The sequence below is a fragment of the Cornus florida genome, unplaced genomic scaffold (genome assembly GCF_030987335.1).
Source record: "Cornus florida cultivar Cherokee Brave unplaced genomic scaffold, ASM3098733v1 CherokeeBrave_3.0.0_Hap2_Chr05, whole genome shotgun sequence".
NCBI lineage: Eukaryota > Viridiplantae > Streptophyta > Magnoliopsida > Cornales > Cornaceae > Cornus > Cornus florida.
The window spans coordinates 110,093,316-110,111,939 of NW_026775575.1; the positions used below are offsets into that span (position 1 = coordinate 110,093,316).

At 33.1% G+C, this 18,624-nt stretch overlaps 2 protein-coding genes across 5 annotated transcripts; both read left to right on the forward strand.

Moving 5' to 3' along the window:
• Positions 1-5,277: 5,277 nt before the first annotated feature.
• On the forward strand, positions 5,278-7,280 carry LOC132308525 (uncharacterized). Of its 4 annotated transcripts, none has more exons than XM_059806629.1 (3): positions 5,278-5,595; positions 5,669-5,818; positions 6,061-7,280. In XM_059806629.1, exon 3 carries the CDS (start codon positions 6,137-6,139, stop codon positions 7,013-7,015), a length of 879 nt encoding a protein of 292 aa, XP_059662612.1. In that variant the 5' UTR covers positions 5,278-5,595; positions 5,669-5,818; positions 6,061-6,136; the 3' UTR covers positions 7,016-7,280. The 4 variants fall into 4 exon arrangements, with proteins under 4 accessions (XP_059662612.1, XP_059662613.1, XP_059662611.1 ...); XM_059806630.1 differs by having other exon boundaries at positions 5,278-5,473; XM_059806628.1 differs by having other exon boundaries at positions 5,278-5,818.
• A 1,687-nt stretch (positions 7,281-8,967) lies between these two features.
• Positions 8,968-18,231, forward strand: LOC132308526 (peptidyl-prolyl cis-trans isomerase CYP37, chloroplastic). The gene is made up of 12 exons (XM_059806632.1): positions 8,968-9,210; positions 11,412-11,672; positions 11,757-11,846; positions 12,741-12,836; positions 13,494-13,601; positions 13,810-13,859; positions 15,013-15,115; positions 16,029-16,082; positions 17,134-17,292; positions 17,391-17,513; positions 17,703-17,752; positions 17,861-18,231. The coding sequence occupies exons 1-12, from the start codon at positions 9,016-9,018 to the stop codon at positions 17,970-17,972; spliced, it is 1,401 nt and encodes a 466-aa protein (XP_059662615.1). The 5' UTR covers positions 8,968-9,015; the 3' UTR covers positions 17,973-18,231.
• Positions 18,232-18,624: the final 393 nt, after the last annotated feature.

Below are 18,624 nucleotides of genomic sequence, written 5' to 3' on the forward strand. Positions count from 1 at the left end.
GCCTGCCCCAATCCCGTTTATAGTAATAAATTACAATTTTGTCTATATTTCAATAATATTAGTATATATTAAGCAAATCCTAATTTATTCTATTACAATCACTAAATATTCTTTTGTATTATTCTTATTTGAGAACTTTTATGTATTATTTTAATATTCCAACAATAATTTTAGTTTTGAGTTTTCATTGAGAAGTTGAATCTTGTTTCTAAAACATAAGAGAAAAAAAAAAAATCATAATTGAAAATTTGTTATATTATTTATTTTCATTAGATTCGTATTCCAATTATAAAAATACTCAACAAAACTGTCCCCCGTTCCCGTCTCGCTTCACCTCGCCCCGCGCCCACTCCGTTTAATAAATGATTTTGGAACAAGAATGGGAGTAGCTATTCTAAAAGGGGATGATGTTCCCTATCCCAAACTGCCCCATTGCCATCCCTACTTATGGTGCCATTTGCATTTACAATTCATTATTTTAAACATAATCACTTTATTAATTAAATGACATTAATTATTAATCCGTATTATCATTTTAAGCAAGGAGATTATTGAATTTGTGTGTTGTATTATATCTTCTTCGATTTTTTTTTTTTTCCCGATATATCATAACAATAAATTGAACCAAAAAAGAACTACACAAAGCATGTTGAAGCCCAAGGAGCTCTAAGGCCCAACAAGCCCAAAAAGGTCAACAGAACAACTACCTAAAGCAACTAGGAGAAGTATGATCCTATCATGATTGTTATATTTTGTGAATCGTACCGAGTATTACAAAATAAAGACCATACAATCTACCACTGTCGAACTCTATAGTCTGTCATATGGTGGGTATTTTGGGGGTGGGTTAGATTTTGGTTGGAACTTAGATAGTTACACACCTCTTATACATTCTTCCAATCCATTTTCCTAATTTCACTGAAATGCTTTTAAAAACTGCTCATTTTTCAAAGATTTATTATTTTTTAATTTAAATCTAATTTAAATTTGATTTCCTTTAGATATGCTAACTTTCATTTAATTTGATATTAATATTTTATTCATTCACATCTGAACTTTCCCATAGACTTTTTAGAGCATTCACAGTGGGAAATTTTTTAATTTATTTATTACAAAAATTAAATGAATATTCTCACAAATTTATTTATTGACATTAATCATATTCTCACAAATAAATAAATAAAATACAGCGTGTATATTGCCAACAATTATATTAGTTGGCATTTTACATATTTTAAAGGAAATAAATAAAATACATTATGCATATTTTTTAACAAATAAGTTAATAAAATAAAAAAGACATTATATATAGATCATGACTAATTTAATTGAGTGAATTGAATGTGCTATTTATAAAGATAAAAAAAAATTAAATTAAATTAAAAAAATCAATGAGTAGCTCTTTAATTTTCCTTTTTATTAACTTATTACTCTAACACAATATATGATTAACTTAGTATTTTATTTAAATTTTTTTTATTAAATTATTATTCTAACACAATATATGATTAACTTAGTATTTTATTTAAAATAAATGGTGTAAGGTCTACTGTGAAAGTTCTAATTTGAACTCCAAATTTGGAGTTGTTGGTCAAGATTTTGAGTGAGCCCCACCAAGTGGAGTTTCCCACAAAACTGCATTTGGATCTCCACCGAAGGTGGTTGGCGTTTGTGGGCTTGCTCCTAATTTGAATTTTTTGAAAAGGTGTTTTAATAATTTTCGTGCATATCACATCGTCGTAATACAAATATATTTATTTATTCTCAACTTCTTGTTATTCTTGATCATTATAGTGAAATTTTTTATAATTATTGGACGTAACTCTGATTTTGGGTGAATTAAGTAAAATCTATGGATTATTATTTGTGTGTATTTGATCTCTTTCTTGTATTTTTTATTTAATTTCGCAACATAACTTTCTATTGTAAATATTTTAATATATTTTTTTCTCTTGACAAATAATTTGTAAATTCACTTTGTTCGCATCAACAGTCAATCTTTCATTTTTATAAATAGAAAAAATACCACTAAACTAAAAATTTTAATTTCTTAGATACCCATTTATGAGAAATGTATTCACGAATATTTAAAAAGTATCGATATTTTATAAAGACGCAATATAAATGCGTCTCATGTAGAAATATTCGTATTTCCTAAACATCAAGCAATGTACAGACAATAACTTGAAATTGCAGAAGCAGTGGATGATTCCGTAAGTGTTTGTGGCTGGCTCGAATCCAAAATTTGATTATCTTAATATATTATTTTAATAATACTATATGCGAACTGCTGTCTTTCACTAATTGTTACGTTTAGATATTGAAAAAAAAAATCATATTTATAATTTTTAATCAACAGCCTTCCCTAGATACCAAAAATGGTATTTCTTAGGATTATTCACGGGTTAGGTAGTTTTAAAAATTCATACTATGTTTGCTTGATTAGCAAAAGAAAAATGAAAATTTTATAAACAAAGACGAGTTTCATAAGGTGCTTCGCAACTCAAATACTAAAATATAGGACTACTATATAGCAAAACTGGTCCAACGTTTGACATAATACTGATGAAAAAAGTGTATGTTTGATCATAATATCATTCACCATTAGATGATTAGAAGGGTCATAACACCCATAATTCTACTATTTTCTCTACTTATATAAGATCGTTTTGATGTAGTTAGAATAAGTATTTATTATCTATTTTCTCTTCTTAGCTTTGAAGTAAAAGCTCTTGATTTATATAAGACCGTTTTGTTTTTGTCAGATGTTGTAACGGTGACAGTGGAAAAAACATATTTGATAAAAAATATTTTGTTTTACACAGTGCTGGAATATTTCATAAAATAGTGACAAAAATTCAAAACACTAATTTAGTATTTTTATATGTTTCAGTAATATCGCAACCCTATAAGGATGAACAATAAATAATAAATATTTTTAAAAAAAATCTTAAATAACATTTTAAAACTAATTATTATACTTTTTAAATTTATAACTCATTTTTATTAAATATATTTTTACTTCAAAACATATTACAACAAATGAACGCTGCTAAACATATTTTGGATTAATAATTATTTGGAGCGTTGCATTGAATTCTAAATTTAAAAAGGAGGAAAGTTCAACAAAGAGGTAATGGCAGAAGTGATAAATGCATTTAGTGCTTCACTTACCTTTTATGTAAAACACTGGTGGGTTAATCACGCGCCAATCCCCTGATTTGCGGAGTCTATCAAGCACACTTTGGTAACTTAATACGGTTGTAAATTTTAGTTAAACCCAAAAAAAGACAAAGTTTGTTTTGATGTTTCTAAATTCAAGTGCCTCCTCGGGTAGGTAGGTCTACATAGTAAGTACATGTTTGTCGGCAAAGGAGTTTCTCCTATTTTTTTTTTTTTTTTTACAGTACTTTTGAATGATGGCGTTGCAAAGGCCTTTATTTTTTTTTACTAGTGTTTTTGCTCCAATTTTGTGGAGTGAGAAAATAAGAGAGATGAAAACTGAAAAGGGGATGCAGGAAAGTGGAAGAGAAAAAAAATATAAAAAAATACTCCTTATGTTTTTATTTTTTATTTTTTAATTTTATTTATACAATATTAGACTTTATAAAATTAAAGTTTTAGAATTAATCAACGAGTCAGTGACCTAAAGATATCAGGTCTTTACTTCTAAAAGGAAAGTAGATAATTGAAATTTCGGTGAAGGTATGTGTGTGTGAATACCAATTAAGAGGAAAAAAAAAAAATTACAAAATTAAATAAAATTTTCTCTAAATTTACCAAATCAAAATTTAAAGGTCAAATTTCATATAGCGGAAAACAACTATAGAGTATCTTCCGAGTGTGTCGGGCATGCCAAGTATTGGTATGCTTGCCAAATTTAAATATACCATTGGAATTAGTTAAAATAAGTTTCTATTTTGTAGTATAACTAATTTTATTGAAGGGTGTATTTTTAAGGGAGTAGGCATACCGATGAGGAGGTACACGCCAGCTCACCAAATATTAATTTATTTATACTTTTTTTTAATGTTTTTATTTATACCAAATCAATAATTTATTATATTATACAATATGTACTTAAAAGGGAATGGAAAAATAGCGGAAAAATAACATGATTTTTGGCAACAATTATATTAAACATACAAAAAAAAAATTGCATCTTTCATAGTTTTGTTGAATTTCATGACCTTTTCAATCATTAAGGCTTTATCAATAGGCCTGTAGTTTAGCGGTATCATACTCTTACCTTCCAAAGGGATATAAAGGGTTCGAACCTCAGTGGACGCAGTATGTATGAGTACCAACTAGGAAAGAACTTCGTGGAGGCAATGTGTGTGAATACCAACTAAGGAAAAAAAAATCATTAAGGCTCCGTTTATTTGGATGTAAAATATTTTTTGATATTTGGTTGTTGTAAAATATTTACAAAGAAAAAAATATTAAAATTTAACAAAAATAATTTACTCATTAATTTTAGACAAGTTATTTTACACGTCCTATTCTATGGACTCAATTTCAACCTCAGCCTAAATCTTCGCCAAATATCAAAAAAAAAGTATTTTACCTAAAATCAAATATTTTACAGGGAGCCTAAAAGTTTGGCAAATTTGAACTATATCTAAGGCTCCAACCCACATGGTTTTGGAAATCGAATTTCTCATTTCTAGTTGGGTGGAATTGCTCTAAAAGAGAATCATTATTATTATTTTATTTATTTATTGTGAAAAAATAAATTCCTAATCCAGGAAAAAAACTTAAAGATTCTGAACAGGAGGCTCAAAAAAATATGGAGAAATTAAGATACTTATTATTTGCTCATCCCACATGGATTACAAAAATTTTTGTATAGAAATAAATCTCTAGTTCTGATTATTTGACTTTTTTTGTCACCCTAGTTTAATGAGTCATATCGTCATCACATCACAAAAGACATATGTTTGAGGTAATATTGTTATTTTTTCTGTTAGTTTCCAAAATAGCTTAGTGTTGAAAAGTTCTATATAGAAGCAACAAAAAAATCTCTAACCATATTAGACCAAACAAAAATCTTAAGAACCACATCCAAGCCCAAGTTCTAACAAAGATTACCATAATATACAGAGATTACCGTAATATACAGAGATTACCGTAATACAAGTTAAAAAAGAATTATTTACAAGAGCAACCAGTTGAGAAGGTCACCAGTTGAGAAGGTCCCAGTTGAGATTTTTTTCTTTCCTCCACCCTAGGCTTGTGCCATATGGCCACACTATAAATATCAGAATCACTTAACACCAATGACTGATCTCTCTCTATACATACATACATACATACATATATATATATATATATATTCCTTATTCTCTCACTTACTTTACCTGTACAACTATCATATCTCTCTTTAATCTTTAGTCATTCTTGCCGGTACTCCACTGGTGGAGGGAGAGACCAAAAAAAAAAAAAGTATGTTCCTTCGGAATCCAATTTCGAGGTTTGTGGCTATATAGTATTAATGTGTGAAATAGAAACCGACGAACCAAAAGCGAAAACACACACATGAATGAGATCACCAATGCTATCATCACAAGCCTACCAATTTGCAGATTTATGATTGTTAGTTCTCTTTTAATCTCTCTCTCTTATCTGTTGTATTTTCCTGACTTTGAGCAAATAATTGAATGTGTAGGAAGTTGGCATTCCAGTATTGTCATCACAGTGTTCTTGCGTGATTCGGATAGTACTTTCTATATGTGCTCTTACTTTTCTCCTTGGGATCTTCAAAATATTCTCTGCGTTTCGCGGATCTGTAACTCAGACGACTGAAGCTTCCTCACTCGTTAGTCAAAGTTTCCGACTCTCATTGTTTCTATTTTGTATCTGTATAAGAAACTAAAATTTTAAGAAACCATTCCTCTTTGCACCTTATTATGTTTGATTTTGAACGTGAATTTTTTTTTTTTCTTTTTTTGTCCGAATTGGATTTCTCAATCAGAACTGTTTGTTCACAATTAACTTAACCTTTTATTCTCAATCTCACACAGTAGAAAGTTGTTGATATAGTTGGTTTCAAAATTGCAGGTTTTGAGCTCAATCAACGAGAATCTGACTTCAGTACTGTTGAAGCTTCAAAGATATTATTTGCAACCCTCTAAAAATGGGGAAAACAGGGAGAGATTGGACACAGATCTATGCAATCTACGGCATGGATAATTGGCAAACGCCAATCTTCCTCCTCATCCACGCCATCATCTTCTCATCCCTCTCCCTGCTTTTCCTCCTCTACTTCAACCCTATCTGCTGCTTCTTCGAGTCTCACTTCTCCGCCCTTCCTGGCGGCGGCGCTCGCTTCGCTGCCGGGTTCACCGGCTCCGTCACCGCCCTCTCCGCTGTCTGCTTCTTCTTCGCAGCCGGCAACATCTTCTATTCCGCCGTGTCACTCCACTGGGACATGGCGCAGCGCATGGTCAGCGCGGTCAACGACTGGTCATCAGTCAAGCACGCGCTGGACGTCGGATGCGGTCGTGGCATACTCCTCAATGCGGTCGCGATGCAACTGAAGAAAGGAGGCAGTTCTGGTCGGGTCGTCGGACTTGACCCGAAGAAAACGACGTTCTCGACCCTACGGACGGCTGGGATGGAAGGAGTGCAAGAGTACGTCACGTGCCGCGAGGGCGACGCGCGCAGACTGCCGTTTGGTGACAACTACTTCGACGTGGTGGTATCGGGCGTGTTCGTCCACACGGTGGGGAAGGAGTTCGGGCATCGGACGGTTGCGGCGGCGGCCGAGAGGATGAGGGTGGTGGGGGAGGTGGTTAGGGTTTTGAAACCCGGTGGGGTCGGAGTGGTGTGGGACCTGCTCCACGTGCCCGAGTATGTTAGGAGGTTGCAGGAATTAAAGATGGAGGACATCAGGGTATCCGAGCGTGTAACGGCCTTCATGGTGAGTAGCCACATCGTATCATTCCGGAAGCCTAGTCAGCATGTAGTGGGCCCTACTGAAATTAGGCTGGACTGGTGCCACAACATCTGCTGATTTCAAGAGACAACATAATTAATATGGTGATAAAAACATGAAGCTTTTTCTTATTATGTTTTTAGACAATATTTTTGAGATTGGAAAATCTGGGGAGACGAAGCCGAACCAGATGGTTTGTTTGGAAGATGAAGATGAAAATGAGCTTTAATGTAGAGATATACATTTTATAAGTTAGCAAACAATTGTAATAATGTGTGTTTATGGAAGTTGTAATTGATAGGGCCTAAGAGTATATAATGATATTTTGTGGGTGTTTGTGATCTTTTTATATTCCTTTTACTTGATTTTCATTTAGGAAAGAAATGACTATTGTTTATATATAAGTTGTTTGTGTACTTTAAGTCTGACACCCATTTACATGTTAACTATTGCGTTGAAAACTCTAAACGATTAGAAATGTCCCTTGAATTGATTATTCATGATATTTCATAACATGCTTTACCACTTAAACGTATCAATAAATTGTATCTCTGTTTAAATATAATTTTTAAATCATAGCAATTAAAAATTTGAAAAATAAAAGAGGAGAATGGTATACAATATGTGTGGAGAAAAATATTTCTTGTGGAGAATGGTATACAATATGTGTGGAGAAAAATATTTCTTGTGTTGGATTCTAGTGAGAGGCTGAGAATTGAAGTTTGAAATTAAAATTTGTGAAATTTGAAAAAAATAATTAAAATATTTTCAAATTTTAATTTCAAACTTTAATTTTTTTTTTCAAATTTTACCAATTTCAATTTTAAGGCTTTTAATTTTATACTGCCGGACACATCCTGAAAACATTTCAATTGTGTAAATTTCAATTGATTGATGGCTCTGAATCAACTAATTTCATTAGCCCATTAAATGGATTTGTTGATTATTGGTAGCCATTTTAGCGGTTGACAAATAATAATACATTTTGTTCCATGTGACTGTTCAATTTATTGAAGGTTGCCTTATTGAGAGGTCCCCATTTTAAATCTTTTGAAAGGGGCAACACAATGGACAGAGTGAATGGTTAGTTTGTTAATTAAAGTCTGATGCATTAAAAAAATCTCAATGTTGTTACAGAAATTTTCTCTCAGTTTTAGTAATATGTATTACTCTTATCACTGTGGCTACATCTTTCATGGGTGTAGTGGTAAAAGTATGAGTTATTATTATTATTTTTTATTTTATTTTATTTTTCTCTCTTAAAAAGTTAAGAATAAAAAGTTTGAATTGTCAAAATGAAAAATGTCACATTCAAGATTTTAAAAAGAATATTAAAGCTAGATTCATTTCAAATCTCTCTCTTTTAACATTATGCAAAAAGAAGATATCATATAGATCATATAATCTGATACAAATCAACTGCACATAATAAATTTATTTTATTTGTTATTCTGACAAATTAGGGAGAGAAAAATTCAAATGGAGAGTTGAACACTCTGCAACTAGACCACTAATTAATGCAGTATGAAAATTTATTACACAGAAAATAGAAGTACCAAAAATTCCTTTTAGACTCCAAAATATATAATTTTCCTTGCTTTGATTTCTCGAGGGGTGAGCATTTGGGATGTGAAAAAAAATACTCGAAGGGTGTGTTAGGCTAAATAGAATTGAAGTTTTGAAATTGAAATCGATAGAATTTAAGAAAATTTTGGTTTAATTTTTTAGTTGTTTTCTTTTTTTTTTTTTCAATTATATCAATTTCAATTTCAAAGTTCTAATTCCATAAAGTATAAGCCTAAATGTATAAAATATAAGTGAAACATATTTTATATAAGTGAAACATCTATGAAAACTTATACTCCGTGATTGTTAATATCATTTTTTTAATTAATCAGTGAAAAGAAAGAAAGAAAGAAAGAAAGAGAAAAGACCAAGAAGAAGAATAAATCGCTGAATCAGGGGCAATACAGACATTTCAATTCTCATAACCATACAAAATCAGGCAGACATTTAACAGATAGGCTTTCAGATGAGGCGCGCCGAAGTGTCTTTGCAACTACTACCAAACACCTTCCATGGCGTTCCCTTTATCCTCCGCCATTTTATCTCACAAGGTCTCTTTCAATGTCTCCCACACTCCCTCTATCCCAAAGCAAGCTTTTCTTTCAACCCCTTTTCTATCTCCATTCAACCCAATGCGTAGAGAAGACGACACCCCAAAATCAGCTCACCGCAAGTTCCGCCGCATTTTCGCTAAAAGTCCTTCAATGGTTAGTTCAGTTCTACTCAAATTTCCTGCTTCTTGTGATCATGGTTTATGGAATTGATCTTTTCAACAATGTAATTGAGGAATAATTTGGACATACACAATAATGCACAATGCTGTGGACTTGATCAACGCTGTTTGTGCAAAAAAAAAAAAAAAAAACTCCTCTTTGTTACATTGGGTTTGGCATCAAATGTTATGAAACTAATCAACAAAAGCTAAAATCCCTTAAAACTGTCAAAATGTTTTTGGACATGCTCGCTTTGATATTTAAATATGTGACGCCGTTTAATTCAGTAGACCAGCTGTTTGTACTAAGAACACAGAGAGATACAAACATTCATTTATCTGTATTTGAATTATTATTTTTTTGATAAGTGAATTATTATTATTTTGATAAGTATTTGTATTTGAATTATTTAATGTTTCCTGTGTTAAAAGTGTTTTTGTTCAGCATTGTGTTTGTTGTGATTGAAAAAATGTGGAAAACTGAGGATTGCATTCAGGAGTTGAATTAAATAAAACGAAGAAAAATAAAGATCAACATTGAAGGATTGCTTTAATTTGTGAACCTTGGGACTTGTCTTTGAATTGCTATACCAATTGTGGAAGAGAGTGCTTGCAGATATATAGGTTACTCCCTCAAGAGCCCTTTGTTACCCAATAGGCCACATGATTCTCACTGTCACTTGAGGTCTCTAACTTTGCTGTTCCCCGAAGTATAAATAAAAAGACTTTTTCTCCCTTTGGAGTTTCAGAAACACCCTGCCAATTCTCTTATACCACTTATTAGAAGTGACTAAGTGAGAAGTGTGGAAAACCTTCAAAACCGTGTGCACATGTACAATGTAAGAAAATGAATAAAATAGAATAAAAAAACGAGGATTTACTGGTGACCCGTAAGAGAATTATTTCTTTGAAATTGGGGATCAAAACATGGGAATATACCTTTCTCAATTACTTGGTGAAAACCCACTAACATCTCTTTGACAACTTAATCAATAACCCTAAACCCATTGCTACACACAACCTGTTGCTAGTGCAGGACCAACACCTGATTCCACCGTTCAACAATCTATGAGTCTTTGCATTTTTGGGAAGATGCCGCTCTTTGAAAATCCCTTTGTCATCCAAAGGGTTACATAATTTCCATTCTCTTCACCCTCTAGCTTCCTTGCCACCTTATATGCTTGGGTAACTCAGATAAATTTTTGGTGTCTCTCCAAGTACCCATTCATAAATAAACTATTACCATCATTAGGACATGAAATTGAGTGTATCATATTTTTATGTCAGAATCCATATCTGGATCCAGATTCAAGTCTGATACTACGAAATCCACATTCGACCCATATAATACTCCCTCCGTACCAAAATAACTGTCGCACCTTGGGATCCCAATTTTTTAAAGGGACATGCATTTAATGCACTGTCTCTCTTGAAAATTACAAAACTAACCCAACAACATTAAACATTTACTTTACTGATTTGAAAAAGTTTTCGAAATCTAAGGACAATTTCATAAAGTCTAAAATCTATATAAAACGACTCAATTTGGACTGGATCTTGGGTAAAACCCACTAGTTGGACTCATTATAAAATCCAGATTCAAAATTATAATCTAACTCCAGTTAAATGGACTTTGGTTTGGATCAGATCTGATCTAATCTGATCTTGGGCAAACTCGTACCATTGCATGCTCTAACCATCATATTCATGGAAAAGAACCATGGGTTGTGATTTTTCCATCACGAGCACTAATAGTATTTTTTATTTTTATTTTTATTTTTTGTTTAATAAGTAATCACGAGCACTAATAGTTTATTACCTTTCTGGATGATAAGAAGACCATAGAGGTCAAAAACTGCAAGAAGTGACAAAAAATGTGATCCAATGTTAGCACATTGATTAAATTTCTGTGATGCATTTCTACTGTAATTAAATTCACCGCTCAATAACCACAGTAATTGGCTTCTTGTTTTGATATGTATGTGCTGACCATCTTCTGCTTTTTTCTGGAGTTGATTCTACCTTCTGTAAGACTTCAGCTCCATTGTTCACCCGTGTTCACTGCTGGATTACTTAAATGCTAAAAATAATCTCTCTCTCTCTCTCTCTCATAAATGTTTGAACGTAATTTATGAAATTGTGTTTCCTTTATCTTGAGGTTCTCCTAGCTCCTAAAATGGATTCTTAGTCATGCAGGAATTCACAAGCCGGCATGAGGTTATCACCAAATTGTATATGTCAACATTGGAAGATGTGATGAAGAGACTTGAGAGTTCAATTTCTGTTATTCTTATTTTTGTCCAGATAACTTCGCCTTTGCCTCTTGTTGGTTGGAATTCGTGGTCTATTTCTCCTGCTAAGGCGGTGCTTTATTCCCCAGACACAAAAGTTCCTAGAACAGGGGAACTAGCTTTGAGAAAGGCTATTCCTGCAAATGCGAACATGAAAACTATACAGGTGTTCTTTTTAAAAAAATTGTTTCCACAATACCATTGCTGAGATAGTAAACAATTTTACAGCCTTTCTTTCTTCTTGTTATAGGATTCTTTGGAGGACATCTCGTACTTGCTAAGGATTCCACAGAGAAAGCCATATGGAACGATGGAGAGTAATGTGAAGAAAGCTTTAAAGGTATTGCTTATTTGCTTTTGATGTATAATGTAGGGTAAGTAAACAACTTAAACTAAAACTGTCTCAATCCAATTCAGCTAGAACTTTATATCTCAGAGACATTCAAATGAGTTTATTCAGTTGTATATCATTTGTTTCATTGTGGAACTTTGGCATTCAAGTTGTCAAACAATTTCAATATTAATACCTTCTATAGAGTTAGGTAGATTGAAATTTCCATTTATCATTTAATGTTATTCCATTTCCTGTGCACCATAGTAGTAACATGAAACAACCAAAATTTATATATGGGGTACTTGTTTATTAACTTTTTCCCTTTTCTGCTAGTTGTTTAATTGCACACGAACTATGACAATGAGGCTTTTTTCTTCAAACTTACCTCCAAAAAGAAGATATGTAAGAAGAGGAATGTTGTGAAAATTTCTGGATGAGCTTAGTCAGCCATCGTAAAGACTACAATTTCACTAATTGGGCAAATTCATCCAGTTATTTATAAATTTTCCCATATTGCTTGTTGATGGAAGTACATTCAGGGCCTAAGTTCATGGATATGAGATTTTTCATAGGAGTCACATTCTTCTACTATTGCATAATTAACATTTCAGACAACTTTTATTGTATGGAATGCAACACATGCCTATTTCTTGAGCTCATTCGGTTCCTGCTATTAGCTTTTTCTTATGCATGTGGTTGTTTTGACTTGCAAGTCTAGTATACCTTTGTGTGTCTGCCCTTTCCTTTTTATCCCACATATATCAGGTTAAATAAGCCATCTTTTCTTTTTTCTTAATTTTTTTCTTCCTTTTGTTGTTTTATGCTCATCTTTTTGTTTTTTTTTTTTTTTTTTGTTTCTCTCTCTCTCTCTCTCTCTCTCTCTCTCTCTTTTAATTTCAGATTGCAATGGATGAAAAGGAGTCCATCTTGGCTAGTCTACCAGCTGATTTGAGGGAAAAGGGTTCAGTGTTATATGTATCTCTTATAGATGGGAAGGTACTCTGGAAGAAAGGAATATAGCTCCTTGGATAAAAAGGCTAGTAGCTTTAATGTCATGTCCACTTTGATTTCCTTGAGTCAAAAGAACTCACTTCCATATCCTGCTGGACCGGCTCCATTTGTTGTTCAGGATCAGTAGATGGCAAAAAAATTATTTTCTTTCGTTTGCTTCATAAGAATTTGGGTAGTTTGTTTACAAAAATTCAAGACTTCTCTTCTTGAAATTGATCTACAAGTGGATTCCTTTTTACTATGGAAGCCACTTTCTCAGATAGAGGATGGATGAACCAGCTTTGCTCTTCTATTTTCATTTAATATATTCGGCGGTAAGGCTTATGAATTTCATAATTGCAGTGATATGCAGCCTCATTTGAAAGCAAGGATACAATTCCTTCAGTAATATTGTTTCCCATTGAAACATAAGGCGCCTGAGTGTTAACAGCCTTAGACTTTACCTATTTATGGGCAGTAAGATGCTTTTGATATTTTTTCTCTAAAATATGATAATCATAATATGTTGCTGGTAAAATATCCTACATGGGTAACAGAACCCAGTTACACTTTCACTATAAGAATCTATGCATGAAATTTAATAAATAACATTAAAAGTTTATTTGGGACAAGAATAATGTGAACTTTGTTTTGGTTGGCCAGGGTGGATTACAAACCCTTCTTGAATCTATAAAAGACAAGGATCCAGACAAAGTATCAGTAGGTCTTGCATCTACTCTGGATAATGTTGCACAACTGGAGTTGTTACAGGTAATTCTGAATCCCCACAGATATTAAATAACTAAAAGCAGAGAGCTGTTTTCAATAGCGTTACTGCCATGTTACTGAACTGGCAAACTTTTCATACCAAAAAAAATATATATTCAATGTCATTTGTGGTTTCTTTTTTGATGGATATTTTTGACTTACGAGTGGTAGATATGAGTAAGTGAAATGTCAACAATTTGATTTTCAACAGGCTCCCGGGTTATCATTTTTGTTGCCTCGGCAGTACTTGGAATATCCAAGGTAAGGATTTTCCATTGATTCTAATTTAACATTCCATTCACAATGTCAATAAATGGGATCATATCCTTAATAGCAGAGGAGCCTACACACGGTTTGTCTGCTTTTAGGCATTAAATATGGAGAGACATAGTACAATAGAAAATAACAAGATTAGGAATTAATTGTGGGGGATGTGATCCCTCAACTAACTACACGTGTTTGTACAAATCACACCAATATGAACAGTCTTCGTGCGTTTTTGGTTTGAGATTGATACAAAAATTGTAAATGGAAGCAAACGCAAAATCAAGGAATTATTTATCAACAACTTTTAATTAAAAATTCCTTCATCAAACAGCTCCTATGTAGCTTATTTGGGTGACAACTTTTGGTAGGTCAAATGGGCCAATTTGACTCAAGATTGAGACCAAAAGTAGTAAATGAATTATCTAACATCATATTTCGTTATTTTTCTAATTAAAATTACTTCACCAAACAGTCCTATGTATACCCATCTTTATTTCTTTCCTTTTCCTTTTTTTTTTTTTTTTCAGCCATTTTATTTGAGAAGTTTCTGGGTAAACTATGTTCTGGCCAGAGAAAAAAATAAGTAAATTATGTTCTGCCTCTTAAAGAATAGTCATGAGATAACTGGTTGTATCATCTGTCCTTGCGGAGTACCTACAGCAAGACCTATAATCATGGAGGACGTAATCCTTTTATCTAAAAACTCATCTCATGGCATATATAATGAGTCAATTATAAATTTGAATACATGTATGCATCTATTATTGAACACTTGGGATATTTTTGGATGTCCCATGGAGATTGAAGCATTTAATTATATTTTACATAGGATTTGACATGAATATCTTGTGTGTGTGTGTTTTTCTTTTTCTCATCGAGTAAGATGAATCTACCTTTTTTCAGCAGCAACTTATATATGATTTCTTCATAACATTTTCATACTAAGGTTTGTTTCCATATTGTTTTGGTGATTATGATGATGTCTAACCATACACCACCAAGTTTGTGAATTCAGCTGCTTTATAATCTGCTACGGACCGTTCTGATTAGCATGTGAAGTTTAAATACTACCTCACAGAATTATGTGAGATGAGTAGGTATTGCTGGTTACACATAGTGACCATTAATGTTTTGGTGAAATCTTTAGGCTCACAGGGAGAGGAATTGTTGAATTTGCCATTGAGAAAGGAGATGGTTCATCATTTTCTCCAGAAGCTGGTGGTGAACCAAGAAACACTGCCAAAATTCAGGTATGGTACCCCATGCTTAGAAGAAAGGCTTATGTCTATTCGGCAGCACTTAGGTGATTGTGGTGGACATCTAGGAAGTTTGTCTTGCAGAGACTAAAGAATGCATTGAGCTCCGTCACTGCCTAGTTTATTTTAGGTGCATTAAATTGGAGTTGACTGTTGGTATAGTCATCATGTGGATATATTCCAAAAAGCTTAATATTAATTCAAGTATGTCTTAATAACACTAAAAGTTGTAATTAAAATACACCACACTTGATGCCTTATACTTTTGTGTCATGCTATAACAAGTTTAGGTTCTTAATGAACTTTTCTTTCTAAAAGTCCCTTTTATCTTAAATTAAATTAAATCTTCTGGAAATTTGTTAGTTATGAGAGAGTGTGTTTAATAAAATTTGAAATTGACTGGAATAGAACTAAATTAGCATTTTGGTTCCCAAATAAAATAGCTTATGACTGTTGAAGGAAATCTTTTCCTCATGTCCAAATTTAATCTAATTGGACATTTTTAGTATGAAATAAAAATAAAAAAAGCTATTTAAAGGCGACCTGTCTGCTAATGTTGTCTTAAAGAACTGAATATCAAAATGTGAAGCAATCTGCAATTAGTTTTCTTTCTCTTTCTTTTTTGGTTGGGGGGAGGTGTTATTTGCATGTTGACTTTCATTTTTATTCTTATATTGCTATATTATCTTCTCTTCAGTTTATATTTTGATCATGGCCCAACAGCTGGTTTAGACAATATTTGGTCAGTCAGATAAATGCCTAGTACCATGGTCACTGGTTTTAAGTGTTCATATGGTCCATTAAGTCTACTTATAGTTCTGCAGATGCCCAGACCACAAAAGGGGTTCAGATGTTGATTTCTGTTTCCATAACTTCTGTGTTAACTGATTATTAAACATGTACTCAGGTTGTTTTAGATGGATATTCAGCACCGTTGACAGCAGGGAACTTTGCAAAACTGGTAAGGTAGTGAGTATTGCTTAATCCTTGTCAAATATTTGCCAATCTTATGCATACACATTCACTTGATGTCAACATTAAATGTGTGATCTCGGTGTTCCAATTTTCTTTTTCTTCTTTCTACCTTACATGAGGGTAGGCCTTGGCGCAATGGTAAGGTTGCTCCATTAGGACTTGGAGGTCATCAGTTTGAAACAGGAAATGGCCTCTCCATATGCGGAGTTAAGGCTACATACATCTGACCATTCCCAGGCCCCGCAGTGGCAGGAGCCTCTTGCATTGAGCTAACCCTTTTCTTTCTACCCTGCATGTTATTTCCATCCTCTAAGTTGGTGGTCCATTTTTAATTTTAAAATGATGACTAAGACTTGCATTGAGAACAACTAAGGGAAAACCCAGTGCACGAGAACAACTGGCATTTATAATTATAAGCTTTTCTTTCTTTCCTTTTTTTTTTTTTTGTTTTTTCTTTTTCAATAGTTTTCTGTGTTTGTGTATATATGCATGTATATTTTTTTTCATTTTTCACTATTTCTATTTATATATGACTAGTTTGTTTATGGAAGGGAGGAGGGATGGTGGGACTGTAAACTCAAAGACGAACTGGAGAACTGGAGGCAAGAAGTTTAAAATTTTGTCAAATATGTGAAACAACACAACTTGAGATTTGGTTAATGCATGGATGAAGAGGTCTCAAGGGAATAACTAGGAATTTCTCAGATGAAAATTACGACTTTGTACTTATTGAGTCCATATAATTAACTTTGAAAGAATATATAACTTTTGATTTCGAATTACCTTACAACAATGATCTGTTTTGTTGGATTTCTGGAATTGTGGAAGTATCATGCCATTGTAATGCTTATGTTTGTTGTAGTGAAGTCTCAACGTAAGATTCAGGAACTTGATAAATTGTTTTACCCAAAATTTTTGAGTGAGGTTCTAAACTCTCACCAGTGTTCAGACCTTTTCTTGTCCATGTCAAAACTAATTTTGGAAGATACATAGTCGCATGATTAAACTTACTGAAAATTACTTAACCACTGATTTAGGTGGTTGATGGGGCATACAATGGGGTGAGGGTCAACTGTACGGACCAAGCAATTCTCTCAGACAGTGGGCTTGGAAAGAACATTGGCTATAGTGTTCCCTTGGAAATAATGCCATCTGGACAGTTTGAACCGTTGTATAAAACCACTTTAAGTGTGCAGGTTTGTTCTTGTTTCAATATGTTCCGCTTTGTAGATGTTAGAATGGCTATCACCGTGTTACTTTTTCTGGTTTCACAATTCACATTTTCCATATGAAGGATGGGGAGCTGCCTGTGCTTCCACTGTCTGTTTATGGTGCAGTTGTTATGGCACACAGTGACGTCTCTGAGGAGTTCTCGTCACCGAATCAGTTTTTCTTTTATCTTTATGACAAGAGAAATGTAAGTAGTATATCTGGGGCGCATATTTTCTATTACAAATACTGTAAGCAAGGTTTGAATGTATTGTTTATTCACCAACAAAGGGAAGATCTGTCGTGTTTATGCTCCTTCAGTATTAATATTTATCTTTGATGATTGAGATATAAATTTCATAATATTGATATATGGTATGATGAATATATTCAACAGGCTGGCTTAGGAGGGTTGTCTTTTGATGAGGGTCAGTTTTCAGTCTTTGGGTACGTTTTCGAAACATCAGCAGTATTATCCATTTGTATAGTATATTTTTCAATTGCTTTAGCTATAAAACGTTGATTGCATTTTCTTCTAATTTTAAATATTTGTAGGTATACAACTGTTGGTAGAGAAATACTTCCACAGATTAAAACTGGGGATGTTATTCGATCTGCAAAGCTAGTGGAAGGTCAAGACCGCCTCGTATTGCCAAATGAGAATTAATTTGCTGTTGTTCCAGACCTAAACTTCCTGAGTTCCTTTCATTCATTTGAATTTGTTGTAATTTATATGTCATTAGCCTGGTTTTCTCTTCAGGTTGCTCTGCCAAGTTGGTGATTTCTTGCTTACACCCCTTACCGGGAAATAAAGAAAAAAAAGATGTTGTATAATTTTTAATTTTTGTACATTTGTTGATTTTTGGTATCAAATTGTAAGGACAAAAATAAAATTCCTGTTTGCCAGAAGAAGTTCTTGCCATGTATGTGTAGAGAGAGGTGTATGTGTGTTCGTTCGCATCAATTTTTATTTACTAATTCTCCCCATTATCAAAAGTACCTAGAAGTTCGATATGAAATCGTATTAAGCAAGTGTTGGAGGCTATATTTTTAAATAGAAAGAAATATTTAAATAGAGCGAAATAGTATATGATTCAAGTAACGAGTTTAACTAATTGAAAAAAGGCATGGTTGGTGGTTGTTGTGAGGGCCTTGCTTGATGATATAGACACGCAGAAGGCTCATGGCTTCCATATTTCATGAGTTTTGGGTTTTATAGTGCTTGGTGTCGTAATAAATGTGCCTGCAACTATGAAGCACGGACACTCTTTTTAGGAATTTCGTACCAGTGTCAGACACGGACACGAGTGTTTGTGGCT

What these genes read in the sequence shown, in the direction of transcription:
- LOC132308525 (XM_059806628.1), top strand. Translation starts at nt 6,137, where the DNA reads ATGGGGAAAACAGGGAGAGATTGGACACAGATCTATGCAATCTACGGC.
- LOC132308526 (XM_059806632.1), top strand. Translation starts at nt 9,016, where the DNA reads ATGGCGTTCCCTTTATCCTCCGCCATTTTATCTCACAAGGTCTCTTTC. An exon ending in CGAACATGAAAACTATACAG is followed by an intron (nt 11,673 to 11,756) that starts GTGTTCTTTTTA and finishes TTCTTGTTATAG; the next exon opens with GATTCTTTGGAGGACATCTC. An exon ending in ATGTGAAGAAAGCTTTAAAG is followed by an intron (nt 11,847 to 12,740) that starts GTATTGCTTATT and finishes TTTTAATTTCAG; the next exon opens with ATTGCAATGGATGAAAAGGA.